The sequence below is a fragment of the Neomonachus schauinslandi genome, chromosome 1 (assembly GCF_002201575.2).
Source record: "Neomonachus schauinslandi chromosome 1, ASM220157v2, whole genome shotgun sequence".
Lineage (NCBI taxonomy): Eukaryota > Metazoa > Chordata > Mammalia > Carnivora > Phocidae > Neomonachus > Neomonachus schauinslandi.
In genome coordinates this window covers 80,761,923-80,777,121 of record NC_058403.1, presented here as the reverse complement: position 1 = coordinate 80,777,121, position 15,199 = coordinate 80,761,923, and the positions used below count along the sequence as shown (strand labels likewise).

The following is a 15,199-nucleotide window of genomic DNA, read 5'->3' as shown; positions in this document are numbered from 1 at the left end:
CAGAGCTTTAGTTCTGCAGCTCATGAAAAGAGCTCCATGGATGGGTGGTGGTGACAGTAGCACAACAATGAGAATGTCCTTAACACTACTGAACTGTGTACTTAAAAATGGTTAAGACTGGAAATTTCGTGTTGTATTTTACCACAATTAAAAAACAAACCAGGGCGCCTGGGTGGCTCAGTCGGTTAAGCGACTGCCTTCGGCTCAGGTCATGATCCTGGAGTCCCGGGATCGAGTCCCGCATCGGGCTCCCTGCTCAGTGGGGGGTCTGCTTCTCCCTCTGACCCTCCCCCCTCTCATGTGCTCTCTCTCTCATTCTCTCTGTCAAATAAATAAATAAAATCTTTAAAAAAAAAACAAAACAAAAAACCCTACAAGCCTCAGCTTGGGAGAGCCTGAAATTACTTTTATTTATTTGCTCAAAGTTGTCTCATCAGACTCTCACTTACTGACTAGCAACAACCCATCATTCATTCAGCAAATATTTATTGAGCATGTGCCATGTGCCAAGTATCCTTCTAGACACCTGGGATACAGTAGTGAATAAAACAGATGGAAAGCCCTGATTTTCACAGAACTTACATTCTAAACTGATTGATATTCAAGACCCATTTTGAAACTTTAATGCTGATATATTAATTTACAAAAAGAACCAGAACTGATAGTTGACCAAAGAAATACAAATGGTCTTTTAACATGTGAAAAGATGTTCAACATTTCTCAAAATAAGGGAAATGAAAATTAAAAGTGCACTTCTTTTCCTCTATGGATTGGCAGAAACTCCCAATTGTTGACAACATACTCTGTTGATGAGGCTGTAGGGAAACGTACTCCCATATATTGCTGTTGTAAGGACAAAAAGACACATTTTCCATGGATAGCAATTACGTAATAATTAAACATCTAAGCCTCAGAAGGCTTCCCAGTGAGTTCAACAGCGTTATCATTTGCCATGGGAATTGTATCCAGTTTGAACCAGTCACTCTCCTTTAAGAATGAATTCTAAGAAATGAATGCAATTTATAAAGATATCAATATCAAGGGTGCTTGTTGCAGCATTACCTGTAATAGCAAACCTGCACACACACACACAAAAGTCTGAACATTTATCAACACATACTCTCTTCCAAATAAATAAATAAAATTTTTGGAAAAGAAAATTTTTTTAAAAACAATTAACTCCCCATTTCCTTGTCCCAGTCAGGCCCTAGCAAACACAATTCTACTATCTGTTATGACTCTTCTAGGTACCTCATATAAATGGAATCATACAGTATTTGTCTTTTTGTGACTGGCTTATTTCATTTAGCATAATGTCCTCAAGGTTCATCCATGCTATAGCTTATGTCAGAATTTCCTTCCTTTTTAAGGCTGAATAACACTCCGTCTTTTTTTTGTTTATTTGTTTGTTTTGAAGGGCTGAATAACATTGTCATATGTATATCTCACATTTTGCTTATCCACTTATTCGTCAATGGATACTTGGTTTGCTTTCCATTTTTTAGCTATGGTGAATAATGATGCTATGAACATGAGTGTATAAATATCTGAGTCCCCATTTTCACTTTTTTGCGGTATATATCCAGAAGTAGAATTGCTGAATCATATGGTAATTCTATGTTTAATCTTTTGAAGAACCACTGTCCTGTTTTCCACAGTGGCTATTCTGTTTTACATTCTCACCAACAGTGCACAAGGATTCCAATTTCTCCACATCCTCACTGACGCTTGTTATTTTCTGTTTTGTTTTGTTTTTTTTATAGTGGCCATCCTAAGTATGTGAGGTGACATCTCATTGTACTTCTGATTTGTGATTCCCTAATGTTTAGTGATGTTGAGCATCTTTTCATGTACTTTATTGGCCATTTGTACATCTTTTTTTGAGAAATGTTTACTCAAGAACTTGACTCATTTTTGTTTGGATTTTTGTTGTTGTTGAGTCGATTAATTTTGAAACAAACATTCTCTCTGAGACCCATCTGAATCCCATTAAAAACCTCATCTAGGGGCACCTGGGTGGGTCAGTCGTTAAGCGTCTGCCTTCAGCTCAGGTCATGATCCCAGGGTCCTGGGATCGAGCCCCACATCGGGATCCCTGCTCTGCGGGAAGCCTGCTTCTCCCTCTCCCTCTGCCCCTGCTTGTGTTCCCTCTCTCACTGTCTCTCTCTGTCAAATAAATAAATAAAATCTTTAAAAAAAAAAAAAAAACTCCTCTATCCAGTTGCCTGTCTACAAAATTAGAAGGACTGGATTTATCACTCACCACCTTCCTGGGTCACAAGAGTCATTTAAAAATGTCTAAAACTGGACCTATTTTCTATATGCTTCACTACCACACTATCACCATCACCCCACCTCTGTGTGTACACGCACCCGCAAATCACTAGCCCAATTTAGTCATCCTTTTTTCTCTTTCTGCCTATGGATTTGTAGGACAGTAGAACAGCATTCTCTTCAATGTACATAAATTCAATTGAAAACTTTTACTGAGTTGCCTTCTCTTTCCTTCTCCAGGCTAAATTTTCCAAAATCCTTAGGAAATGGTTTTTGCCCAGCGCTCTCATTCACTAGTATGGAGAAGAAATGAAAGATCGCCCTGGTCCCACGTGGAAACAAATCTAAGCCTTCTGAACCTCAAATCCCAACAAGCAAGGCGGGCATGGGTGGAAACAACGTTTGCAGAAACTTTGCAGGATAAGCGGATCGTGGAATTCGGGCAGTTCTGGGCAGAAAGGGCGCGCGCGGTGCCTTGCTGGAAAGCTCCTGACCTACAAATGCCGCCCGCGCTGCGTTGCCTCGCTTCCACCGAGTCCCCACCGAGTCTGGCTCCTCAGCAGGCCTGGTTTTCTCCCCGCAGCCACCGCCTTCTTCCCCAATCCTCCCACATCTCCCGAGCCTACGGCTTTGCGCCTCTGTGCTCGCAGTTCCTTCCGCCTCCAAGGCTTAACTCCAGTCCCACTCAACTCTCTGGTCACCCCAACTCCACTCTAAGACAGAGTAGGGTTTCAATAAATGCTGATAGGCCGAATGAACGAAGAAATGAAGAAATCATAAAACAGTAACTTTTATCCCCACTTAACTTGGCAGAAAGACTGGAACTATGAAGTGGGACAGATTCGGTTCCAATACCAGTTCTTCCACTTAGTAGCTGGGGGAAGTTCACCCCTCTGAGAGTTCAAGAAACCAACGAATGAATAAGATGTTCTCGCAGAAATGTGTGAAGAATTAAATGACTTAATGTTTGTATCGTCCCCTGGCCACCATCAACGCTCAACAGAATTACTACTCTCCCTACTATATCACGTTCTGTATTTAGGTAGACTGTGAGTCCCCTGAGGGAAGGGGATGTCTGAATGGGTTCCGAGCTCCCCAAGGTGCCGGGTCACATTTACGTGACTAGAATGTAGATGGAGGACTACAGTTGTTAACATGCTCCGGGCAAAGGAAGATTACATATTCCGAATGGATCTGGCTCCCTCGCAGAGACCCCAAGTCCTACCATCCCTCAAGAATCTCGGCTTGCTCGCGTACAAATGAAGGCCTACTGTACCTGCAATTCGAGTCTGTGGTCCATTGGACTCCACCCCACCCCGCGCCTCAACCCGCCGAGCCAGCCCGCGGCGCACGGTTTGCTCCTCCCAGCTCACACCTCAGCCGGTGCCCGCGCCTAGGGGACACGCCTGCGCACTGCTCTCTCCCCGTCTCCTCCCTCCTTCCCCTTTAGTTCATCGCGTTTCGAGCGCTGGGTCCTTTTTGTCCCCTACTGCGAGCGGTGTCAGTTTCCGTGCGGAAGTGGTGGCCGTGAGGGAAGAAGATGGCGGCGACTGCGTCTGGTGCGGTGGCTAATCGGGCCAACAAGCGAAGCGGCCCTGGGCCGGGAGGCGGCGGCGGCGGCGGCGGCGGCGCCAAAGGGACCGAGGAGGAACCGCCGCCACCCCTGCAAGCAGTTCTGGTGGCAGATAGCTTCAATCGCCGCTTCTTCCCTATCTCCAAGGACCAGCCTCGGGTGAGGGCCGCGCGCGGGAGCAGCCAGAGGGCCCGAAGGTGGCCGGGCTAGGGCAGGTTATCCTTTCGGCTGCCTAGTGAGGAGTGCTCTGGCAGATGGGCACTCGTAGTCCTGGCCACCTGAGGTTTGGAAGGCGTGCAGAGGGTTAAATGTAGAAGCAGTGCTTACGAGAAGCCTTTACTTGGGGATTCAGTGCTTCAGACGGAGGCTGTAATGCCTTTAACTGTGCAGTGGAAAAAGATCCTTGGGTGAATGGGAATAACACTTCCTTTCGCCTGCAAAAGGGTGGTCATATACCTAAAAAAAAAAGCAGACTGTTAACAGTCTAATCCCATAGTAACAGCCGTTTTGAATCTTGGAGGGTGTGCTTTTTTTCTTTCCAGGTTTTAATGACAGCTGGTGCCATCTGTCAAAAGGAGGACAGAGCAGGTTTAGTGGCTGGTTGCCAGCAGACCCAGTATTGTCTAGATACTGGGGAACTGGACCGAGTTAGTTTTAGGGATTGCTGGGTCACTCAGCGGTCCCCAGTTAAGTCAAAGACAGGGAGCTGCATTCAGTTCAGGAAAAATCCTAACTCCCCACTCCTCCCAAAAAACCTAAAGGTAGTTCATTTGGGACAAGTGATTGGGGTGGCCAGTCTCTGACTCCCCTTAGAAAGGTATCAAGGAAGGAAATTTTATGGGGGAAATGGACTTATCATTACTTAAGTTTCTGGAGATATGATTGATTTTTAGTATTTTCCTTTGCCAAGGTGGCCTGCTGTTCTGTAGCAGCTATGCCCGGTGCTAAGCAAGCAGATTCCATGCTTACTATTAGATTCTCACAGTAGATTCTTATGCTTAGAGGATGCCATGAACATCAAAGGCAGGGGCCTGATTACTTTTCACTTGAGAAGATAAAGTAAAACAATGGTGTTTGGAAACACTGGTAGGGAAGTGAAAATTGTGCTTAAGTGGAGGAAAGAATAGTACCTAGAGGCCCTTCGTGGATTCAAGACTTCAGACTTTTTTCATCTTCTACCTTCCAGGTCCTCTTGCCCCTGGCCAATGTGGCACTAATTGACTACACTCTGGAATTTCTGACTGCCACAGGTGTACAGGAAACCTTTGTCTTTTGTTGCTGGAAGGCTGCCCAAATCAAGGAACATTTACTGTAAGGCTCTGCAACTTTTCTTTCCATGTTTCACCATTTTTTCCACTTCCCTTAGGATGGTTATAACTAAATAAGGGGAAATTGTGAGGGGAAAAATATGTCTATTTGGATTCCATCATAAGAACTAAGGGCTTTCTCTTCACTTATCAGGAGGTGAGCAGCTAAAGTTGTAACGAAGATTAAAGAATAGCATTTGGATTTTTTCTGGATCTCACTTATAAAGTTTTGTCCCATAGGTTTTGTTTTTATCTAATGGCTCCGGTATGCAAGTTGCAAGACTAACATCTTTGTTTTTCCACTGAGCTTCTAAATATTGAGCTCTTTCTCATCTTTGTATTCCCAGTGCCTAGCTTCGTACAAAGTACATAGTAAACACTGTTAATTAACAAATGTTTGATGAAATCTTCTTGAAAAAGAGTGAATCTCAGGATTTATGGAAGTTCAGGGAATAAAGACTAGGATATTAGCATGGTGTCCTTTAGACAGTTCCTAAGTTTGGTTTGGACTTTGATGGAGAGAAGTGGCATGGAAAGTGTGTTCCCAGGATATTTTGTATACTCTAAATCTCAGCAGGATTTTGAATTCAAATCCGTGTTGGGGGACAGGTGTCAGGGTATGGAGAAGAAATAACCATGTTTCTCTAACCCATAAAACAAGACTGGTGACACAGGATGCTGAAAACATTAATTACAGTTCATAAATCTCTTTGAAGTAGAGGATGCTGGCAGGAAGCCCAAAAAGCCATAGAGAAGGGGTGTGAATGTTGAATGGGTGAGAAAAATAGGGAAGCTCTACATGATCTTTATGCTTGATTTGCTCATTCCCCTCATCCCCTTCCTTTAGGAAATCCAAGTGGTGCCGCCCTACATCCCTCAATGTGGTTCGAATAATTACATCAGAATTATATCGATCACTGGGGGATGTTCTCCGTGATGTTGATGCCAAGGCCTTGGTGCGCTCTGACTTCCTTCTGGTGTATGGGGACGTCGTCTCAAACATCAATATTACCAGAGCCCTGGAAGAACACAGGTCAGGATGGGAAGATGGTAGGGACAAAGGGTGTGTGACCAGCAGAGCCCTAAGACTGCTGTTTTGCTGCTCTCTCCCTCCTATACTTTATAGATTGAGGCGGAAGCTAGAAAAAAATGTATCTGTGATGACAATGATCTTCAAAGAGTCGTCCCCTAGCCACCCAACTCGTTGCCATGAGGACAATGTGGTAGTGGCTGTGGATAGTGCCACAAACCGGGTTCTCCATTTCCAGAAGACCCAAGGCCTTCGACGGTTTTCTTTTCCGCTGGTGTGTGGGTATCTGGGTCCTTGAGGTGGGAGAGTGACAGGCTTCAGCAGGAGACAGGTTGAAGTCCTTATACCAGGTGCCTGGGTGGCTCAGTCAGTTAAGCGTCTGCCTTCAGCTCAGGTCATGATCTCAGGGTCCTGGGATTGAGTCCCACATCAGGCTCCCTGCTCAGCGGGAAGTCTGCTTCTCCCTCTGCCCCTTCCCCCTGCTTGCTTGCTCTCTCTTGCTCTCTCTCAAATAAATAAATAAAATCTTTTTTTTTTAAATAAAGTCCTATACCTTCTCCCCACAGAGTTTGTTCCAGGGCAGTGGAGATGGAGTAGAGATTCGCTATGATTTACTGGACTGTCATATCAGCATCTGCTCTCCTCAGGTGAGCTTTTCAGGGCCAGGGCTGCACATCCAAAGAGTAGAACTCTGAGTTCCACAGTAAATAGGTGCTGTCATCCTGACTCCAATATCCCATTGGGAACCTTTTTGGGATTCTGGCCCTTGTCCAGCTATCATAGGGTCTGATAGGTCTGTAGGGACTTATTTTTGTTTCCAGAGAATAGCACTCACCTTGGCCCCACCCAACTTCCCCCCCCAACAGGTGCCTCAACTCTTTACAGACAACTTTGACTACCAAACTCGAGATGACTTTGTGCGAGGCCTATTAGTGAATGAGGAGGTAAGAAGGCTCCCGGGCCTCTTTAGAAGAGGACTATGATATTATCCCATGCTGATGATAACTTTTGGTCCCCTTTTGTGTTTTATGGAGCCTTAGGATGAAGGAAAAGAACTGCAGGAGAGAGGGAATCAGACACAAAGAAAAATTTTAGCCATTTGGCTATGACATTGAGGGGCAGAGGGGAACTTAAGGTTAAAAAGAGTTGTACCTGGTTGTGTTCTTCCTCTCTTACTTGCTTGGGCTACCTCCCTTTCCTTCTTCCCATTCAGATCCTAGGAAACCAGATCCATATGCACGTGACAACTAGGGAATATGGTGCCCGGGTCTCCAACCTGCACATGTATGCGGCAGTCTGCGCTGATGTCATCCGCCGATGGGTCTACCCTCTCACCCCAGAGGCGAACTTCACTGACAACACAACCCAGAGCTGCACTCATTCCCGGCATAACATTTACCGAGGGCCTGAGGTCAGCCTGGGCCATGGCAGCATCCTGGAGGAAAATGTGCTTCTGGGTTCTGGCACTGTCATTGGCAGCAATTGCTTTATCACCAACAGTGTCATTGGCCCCGGCTGCCACATTGGTGAGCACAGTGGGGAAGTCAGGATGGTCATTCTAGGAGCAGGAACCTGGGGTGGGGGGGGCACGTAGAGAAGGATACAAAGGGATAAGTCCCTGAGAATAAGGAACTAGAGTGGCTACCTTAATAAAGGAGGGAATGGGGATGTGAAATTTGTGGCCTGTGAGCCTCTTACTGGGTGACTCTTCACATTCCAGAGTACCCTATTCACATTCAGGACCAAGTGGATAATTAACATGCAATAATAACATCTGTTTGGTGCATTGCAGTTTACAAAGGGCTTTGGCATACATTGTTTCATTTATCCTCACAAAAACCTTGTGAAGTAGGTATTATTTATCTCCAGTTTATAGCCAAGCAAACAGGCTCAAAGAGGTTGTCTCCCTCAGGGTCATAGGTAATGAGAGGTAGTGCTAGGACTTGAATCTAAGTATTCTAAGTCCAGTGTTCTTTTTACTCAACCATAACTGCCTGGTTGGCCTCTTGGTAACTCACTTTGGTTGTAGGAATGGGATGCTTCTAATAGAACTGTCCTTTAAAAGAACAATAAGATTCTAATTATAAAATGTACAAGAAGAGGGGTGCCTGGCTGGCTTGGTTGGTAGAGCATGCCACTCTTGATGTTGGGGTTGTGCACTTGAGCCCACGTTGGCTGTAGAGATTACTTAAAAATAAAGTCTTTAAAAAAATTAATTAAAGTGTACAAGAAGAGATGGGAAATTTTAGTTCTGCTTCTAGATGTGGATATGATTCTAATAAGGTTCTTGAGTTCAAAGGGGTCCCCAGATATCTTGAAGTTTCTCAGGTTCTTAAGTCCGGTATATAGTCTGTGATTGTTGTAAACCTGGTGGAGGATGGTCATGCTAAGCACTGTTCTATCCTCGGGCTGGAGTGTAGAGGGGGAGAGGGTGATTCTGGTGAATTGGGGGTGGAGTATCAGAGCTGGATGGGAGCCATGCTGGTATCAGTCAGCCCTATCCTCCAGGAATGGCCCTGGTCTGGAACCCTGAGTGACCAGGAGTACTTCCTGTTCTGAGCCAGGTGATAACGTGGTGCTGGACCAGGCCTACCTGTGGCGGGGTGTCCGAGTGGCTGCTGGAGCACAAATCCATCAGTCTCTGCTCTGTGACAATGCTGAAGTCAAGGAACAAGTTACACTGAAGCCACGCTGTGTCCTCACTTCCCAGGTGAGACCTGCTCCATACTGCACAAAGACCCCAAACTGAGTGGTGGTCATGCTGAGCCAGAGGGGCCTTATGTCCACCCATGATCCAGCCTGAATTGAGAGTCCAAATCCAGTGGATTCATTTGTCTTCTAGTTAGCTTAGTAAAAATCGCTCTCGTTGTCAGGATGTACCTTTCCCCAACACACTAATGAAGCTGTGTCACCCACTCTTTGTGTCCCCTAGGTGGTGGTGGGCCCAAACATCACGCTGCGTGAGGGCTCGGTGATCTCTTTGTACCCTCCAGATGCAGAAGAAGATGAGGATGATGGCCAGTTCAGTGACGATTCTGGGGCTAACCAAGAAAAGGAGAAAGTGAAGCTGAAAGGTGTGAGGCTAATTAGGTGTGGGGCATCTGTGTGTCTCTCTGCCCCATGGGAAAACCAGTGTTTCTTCCTGGAGGGATTGTGCTTCTCCTATGCATTCACTAAAGATCACTGCCTTTTCCAGGTTACAATCCAGCAGAAGTCGGAGTTGGTGGCCAGGGCTACCTCTGGAGAGCTGCAGACATAAATGTGGAGGACGAAGAGGAACTACGGCAGAATCTGTGGGGTGAGCGAGGCCTTATTCCTGTCACCCCCCCTTCCCAGGTCAGAATATTCTGATGAAAAGTGAACACTTCAGAATCCGCCTACTCGTTCATTACTTTATACATTCAGACAGGACAGATATATTCCTCTCTGTCAACAGCTCTTACTTTTCTTTTTTCTCACCCTTATGGGTTCTCAGGACTCACGATCAACGTGGAAGAAGAGAGTGAAACTGAAAGTGAGCAGAGTGTGGATTCCGAGGAGCTAGATAGCCGAGCAGGCTCCCCACAGATGGATGACATCAAAGGTGATTGGCCAGGGGAGCAGTGTGCTGGGACAAAAGAAGAAAACCGCCGAGTTTGTTCTTTGTCTGGATCAACTAGCCAAAGACTTGTGTTTCTCCCAGAAGGGTTTGGTATAAAGTCAGGACTAGAGAACTTAAAGCATTCTGGAGTGTTACTGGTTCATGAACTTACTCGTGCTCTGATTTCAGTGTTCCAGAATGAAGTCCTGGGAACACTACAGCGGGGCAAGGAAGAGAACATTTCTTGTGACAATCTAGTCCTAGAGATCAACTCTCTCAAGTAAGACCAGCCCTCCCTCTTTCTTCTCTCCTCCAGGTAATCCCAGGCAGGTAGAGGTTCTCTCCTATTCCTTTCCCAAATAGGAACTGATTCCCTCAGCATCCCAAATGGACAAGGCCAGTAGCATTAGGAGCAAGGAGAGCATTAGGTTCCAGCCTCAGCACAGACTTTCCCCTGCCAAAGCCCTCCTCTTGCATGTGGTTCCAGCCGACTTTTCCCCCAGTGTCCTGCCAAAGTCATAATCCTACAGCAGGCTAAAAGGGCCAGTGAAGGCCCTGGTGTCACCTCCATCTCCCCACAGGTATGCCTACAACATAAGCCTAAAAGAGGTGATGCAGGTACTGAGCCACGTGGTCCTGGAGTTCCCCCTGCAACAGACGGATTCCCTGCTGGACCCAAACCGTTACGGTGCCCTGCTGCTTCCCGTGAGCAAAGATCGGGGCTGGGTACAAGGGACTGGGTGGAGGCATATCCACGTCCTTGCCATGTTTCACTTTAAAGGAAATAGGGAGTAGAAGGTCTTATTGTGGAATATGTGTTACTTGTGGTTCCTTTCTCCTTGCCTTTGGATGCAGATTGGGTACTAGAGCAAACTTGGCTGGTCCAGAGAAGTCAAGTTAGGTTCAATACTGAGTGCTCTTTGAGACTCCAGGATTCAGACCATACTAGACCCCAAAGGTATGCCCAGAATAGACCTGGACTTTTATATTCTCCGACTGAAATGATTTGACCCAGAATGAGATCCTTTAGGCTGGTAATAGGTATTTTGAGGCAGCCTATAGCATCTGACCCCCTTTCACTTTCCCTGGGAAATCTTTTCTTTTTTGCCAGCCCTGACTGCCAGGGTTGACATGATTCCTCAGGCCTGTATCATCTCCCTCTTGTTTTCTCATATCCTGAAAGTCCCATGTTTTCAGTATTGACTTTCTTTGCTATCCGGGTATAGGTGCATGCTTAGGAATATATTGCAGCTCCTTGCTCCCTTCTCCTTTCTTCCATAGCTGCTCAAGTCCTGGAGCCCTGTTTTTAGGAACTACATAAAGCGTGCAGCTGATCATTTGGAAGCATTGGCAGCCATTGAGGACTTCTTCCTGGAGCATGAAGCTCTTAGTACTTCCATGGCCAAGGTGAATACCACCTCGCCCCAGAGTCCTGGATTTGCTTGGAAACAGGTCTTGGCTACCTCCATGGAGACACAAAACAGGCCGACACGAATCCAGTATAGGATTTGATTAATAGCACCGTTCCACCCCTATTATTGTGCTGATTGCTGGGATGGTACAGCTGGGAGCCAGGCTAGTAAGGCAACCATTTGGGGATTATCCCGGCGACCCAGCACTAGTTCCAGAAATTATACCTGTCCCAGTAGCAGAGTGAAAAGCTCATTTTTGTCTCTTTTAAAAGCAACTGCTTGGTGTTTTAAAGGAAGCTGACAGTCTGGTAGAGAGAGGTGATAAGATCTTGCCTCCTCTTCCTTTGTTATCTATTATATCTTGCTGGATTCTGCAAGGTCCCTGAGATCTCTCCTTTTGGCCTTGTGCAGGTACTCATGGCTTTCTACCAGCTGGAGATCCTGGCTGAGGAAACAATCCTGAGCTGGTTCAGCCAAAAGGATGTGACTGACAAGGGCCGGCAATTGCGCAAGAACCAACAGGTGAGTCAGGCCGCCCTCCTGTCACCACGGTGGTTGTCTGGTCCCCTGGCTCTTGGCCACAGACTCCAGAGTGATTGGTCCCTGGGACTCTGTGGCTGTTAAAGATGTTTATATGCCCCTCCCTCAGTAGCTCTCCACTCTGCTTCCTTACAGCTGCAGAGGTTCATCCAGTGGCTAAAAGAAGCAGAAGAGGAGTCATCAGAAGATGACTGAAGTTGCACTGCCTGCTTCTGTGGGTGTGGTTGATAGCCCTCCTGGCTTCTGGGCCAGAGCAAATGAGAAGCTAGTTGCAGAAGGATGAGTGACCGCCATCCAAGCAGAGACTCAAAGGAGCAGACGCTGGAACTACAGTATTCTTCCCACCGCCAGCAACCACGTGCCTCCCATCCTGACCGCAGAGTTGGGAAAAGGGAAGTTGGGCTGGAACAGAGCTCTGCCCAAGGAGGAGCAAAGCAGGCCCTGCAGTTAGAGGAAGCCCAGGGGAACACTTTTGTGCTCTGGCTTTCTCAGGGAACAGCAGAGAGCAGCTGGCCCTTTCTGCTGCTTGTATTTGTTAATATTAAAAAAGAGAGAGAGGGGTGTATTTGGTTTCTCTCCAATTCTGACTGATCAGCTCTTGATGTAGGTGACCAAAGAGTTCTGAACCTGGCAGCTTTTCCCTAACACCTAGGGGAGAGGGAGAAGTGGCATGTTAACAGCCACTAGGTGATACTGTGGTGCCTTGCTAATTGACCATTGCTCATGGGTAGTCAAGAGGCTTAGATTCTTTTCCAGCCTCTGTGGACCAATTTGTGGTCCTGGAGTGGTGTGCCTGAGCCTGTTTCCATAGAGCCCTAGTCCAAACACTTTCCTGCCAGGGGTGATGATCCAAGCTATGTAAAGTCCATTAACCAACTGCCAGTCCCTCACATGCTTTGTCCAGTTGACCCAGTACTACTACCAGGGAAGCTGGGATATTCAACATCTTCAAGATAAGGAAATTTGCTTAAGGTCTCAAGACTCTTAAGAGGGGTAGAGCTAAGGACTTGAATCTCATAATCAAGAATTCTTTCCGTTTCAGCATATTCAGTGTCTCAGTGAAGGGAAATTGCCTCCAGAGGCAAATATAACCCCAAGGCAGCAATGGGTATCCTAAGAACAGAGGAAGATCCTATGAAATGGGCTTTCCCCTAATATTGAGAGAGTGTTTACTGTATGATAAGCATTTTGGTAAATACTTTTCATGTGTTTAACTAAACTTCACAGTAGATGATGTAGGTCTTATCCCCATTTTCAGATGAGGAGCCTAACGTTCAGAGATGTCCCATAACTGGTCATTGATAGAGCCATGCTGGAGTTTGCCATTTTGCTATATAGTCTCCTTTAACCTCAACTATGAGACATGCCCTTCTGTCTCATCTTTTTTAGCTCTTTGTTGTCGTCCTAAAACCTTTACCCTATTGACACTTAAACCATGGCAAATGTTACTGGTAACGAGTGGCCCTCCTGAACATCACAGATAAAATGGTTGCCAATGTTCATTTTATTTGGGTAGAAAGGAGTAAGCTAAGGAAAATGATACTGATTTGTACTCGGATGTGAGGGGCATTACTGAGTATTTCTAAAGAGGAAAACACAGGAGCTTAATTTACTTTTCTTATTCAGTAAATCTCAGTTTTTGCTTTTCAGATACAGGACCTAGTGCCTAGAGGGCATATAAAGGTTATGGCATGGACTACTAGGAGCAGTTAAATACAAATAACTTATAGGGCACCTCTGATTTGTACCTAATGGGTGGCAGGGATCAGAGGGTGGCCAAAGAACTTTATAGAAGGAAGAGATTCCTTCCAGTGGAGTAATTAGGGAAGGCTTACAGGATTGTGACACCTGAGTGGCCTAAAAGTAGAAAGGGGTAGAACGGGACTTTAAAAGCAAAGCAAAGGGTGGGGAACGCGGAACGACGGGAAGGCTGGACCTTTGAGAGGAGCACTGCGGGCGGGACCATGAAGGGGCGCGCGCCCGAAAGCAGCGGGTCGGGTCGACTGCCAGAGGGGCCATGGCCTTCGCGGCGCTGGGAGTTTCTGCTCACGCTCTGTGCTCTCAGAGTTGGCTTCTGGGAACATGGCAGACACAGATTAGAGACACCCACCAGCGAGCTTCATTTTTGTCCTTCTGGGGGCTCATTCCCATGAGAGCAGAACCTCTGTGAAAGAAGAAAAAGGTAGATCCTGAAAAAGACCAAGCAGTAAAGGACCGTTTGAAAAAGAGGATCAGACGACTGGAGAAAGCTAGCCAGGAGCTAATTCCCATCGAAGATTTTATTACACCTGTGAGGCTCTTGGATAAAGCAAGACAGCAGCCTCACCTGGTGCTTTCCTTTGAGAGTGAGCAGAGAGCTCTGCTCCTGAAGAAGTGGTCTCTGTACAAGCATCAAAAGCATGAGAAGGAGAGGGATGCCATCAGGTCCATGCTTGAGTCCCAGCAGGAAGCTCTGCAGGAACTGCAACTCCTGTCCCCAGAGCTACATGTGGAGGCCACCAAGCGGGACCCCAATCTGTTCCCCTTTGAAAGCGAAGGGCCAGATTACACACCACCAATCTCCAACTACCAGCCCCCTGAAGGCAGATACCATGATATCACCAAGGTATACACACAGGTGGAGTTAAAGAGGTAGAGTGGCAGGCACCTGTCTGCAGAACACACTGCCCTTTAGAGCCAGAATGACCAGGGCTCAAGCCTGCTTGTCACAGAGTCAAGCATGCTGTAAATAAATATGTTTAATCAAGAAAAAAAAAAAAAGCAAAGCAAAGGGTTTCCATTTAAATATGGCACATTAAACACGTGGGGTTTTTTTTTTTAAGATTTTTTTTTATTTATTTGCGAGAGAGAGAATGAGAGACAGAGAGCATGAGAGGGAGGAGGGTCAGAGGGAGAAGCAGACTCCCTACTGAGCAGGGAGCCCGATGTGGGACTCGATCCTGGGACCCCAGGATCATGACCTGAGCCGAAGGCAGTCGCTTAACCAACTGAGCCACCCAGGCAACCCAACACGTGGGTTTTTTACTTTTTCCCAAACCCCATTTAAATGCTAAAGGAATTCTTCAAAAAAGTCCCATAACTCAATAAGGAAAACCTGAGGTGATCACAATGCATGAGAGACACTGACATTTTGAAAAATGAAAAATGAAAGAGTGAAAGTTGAACAGAGCAGAATGAGATGGGTTCTGTCTGCTGAGGTGGTTTTTAACAAAAAGCAAACCCAATGTGCCCTTTTAGACCCAGAAAAGGCGCAGCAGAGGGGATAAGGATTTGTTGCTAACAGGGTGGGGTGGAGAGGAATCAAAGATCTATATAAGAAAAGGCCTCCCAGGTCTCTACCTCATCCAATTTAGCCAGGTGATTAGCCCTGCTAATCTTGCGAGAAGTGGGAGATTTAGTCTCTGGAGAAATGGTGGGAGGAAATTATCAAAGAAATATTTATGAAGTTTTCCTAAATCCAAAGGTCTTGAGTTTTCAGACTGA

General features: G+C 46.2%; 1 protein-coding gene and 1 pseudogene across 2 annotated transcripts; both read left to right on the top strand.

Annotated features, from left to right (window-relative positions):
• Positions 1-3,759: 3,759 nt before the first annotated feature.
• EIF2B5 (eukaryotic translation initiation factor 2B subunit epsilon) lies at positions 3,760-12,297 on the top strand. 2 transcript variants are annotated; one of them, XM_021692317.1, is made up of 16 exons: positions 3,760-4,006; positions 5,034-5,158; positions 6,002-6,187; positions 6,281-6,458; positions 6,751-6,831; positions 7,051-7,128; positions 7,398-7,710; positions 8,749-8,894; positions 9,117-9,258; positions 9,381-9,482; positions 9,660-9,767; positions 9,954-10,044; positions 10,346-10,469; positions 11,046-11,171; positions 11,588-11,698; positions 11,852-12,297. In XM_021692317.1, exons 1-16 carry the CDS (start codon positions 3,815-3,817, stop codon positions 11,909-11,911), a joined length of 2,163 nt encoding a protein of 720 aa, XP_021547992.1. In that variant the 5' UTR covers positions 3,760-3,814; the 3' UTR covers positions 11,912-12,297. The 2 variants fall into 2 exon arrangements, with proteins under 2 accessions (XP_021547992.1, XP_044770639.1); XM_044914704.1 differs by lacking the exon at positions 9,117-9,258 and having other exon boundaries at positions 3,766-4,006; positions 8,749-8,795; positions 9,416-9,482.
• A 1,436-nt stretch (positions 12,298-13,733) lies between these two features.
• LOC110582527 lies at positions 13,734-14,351 on the top strand (annotated as a pseudogene).
• Positions 14,352-15,199: the final 848 nt, after the last annotated feature.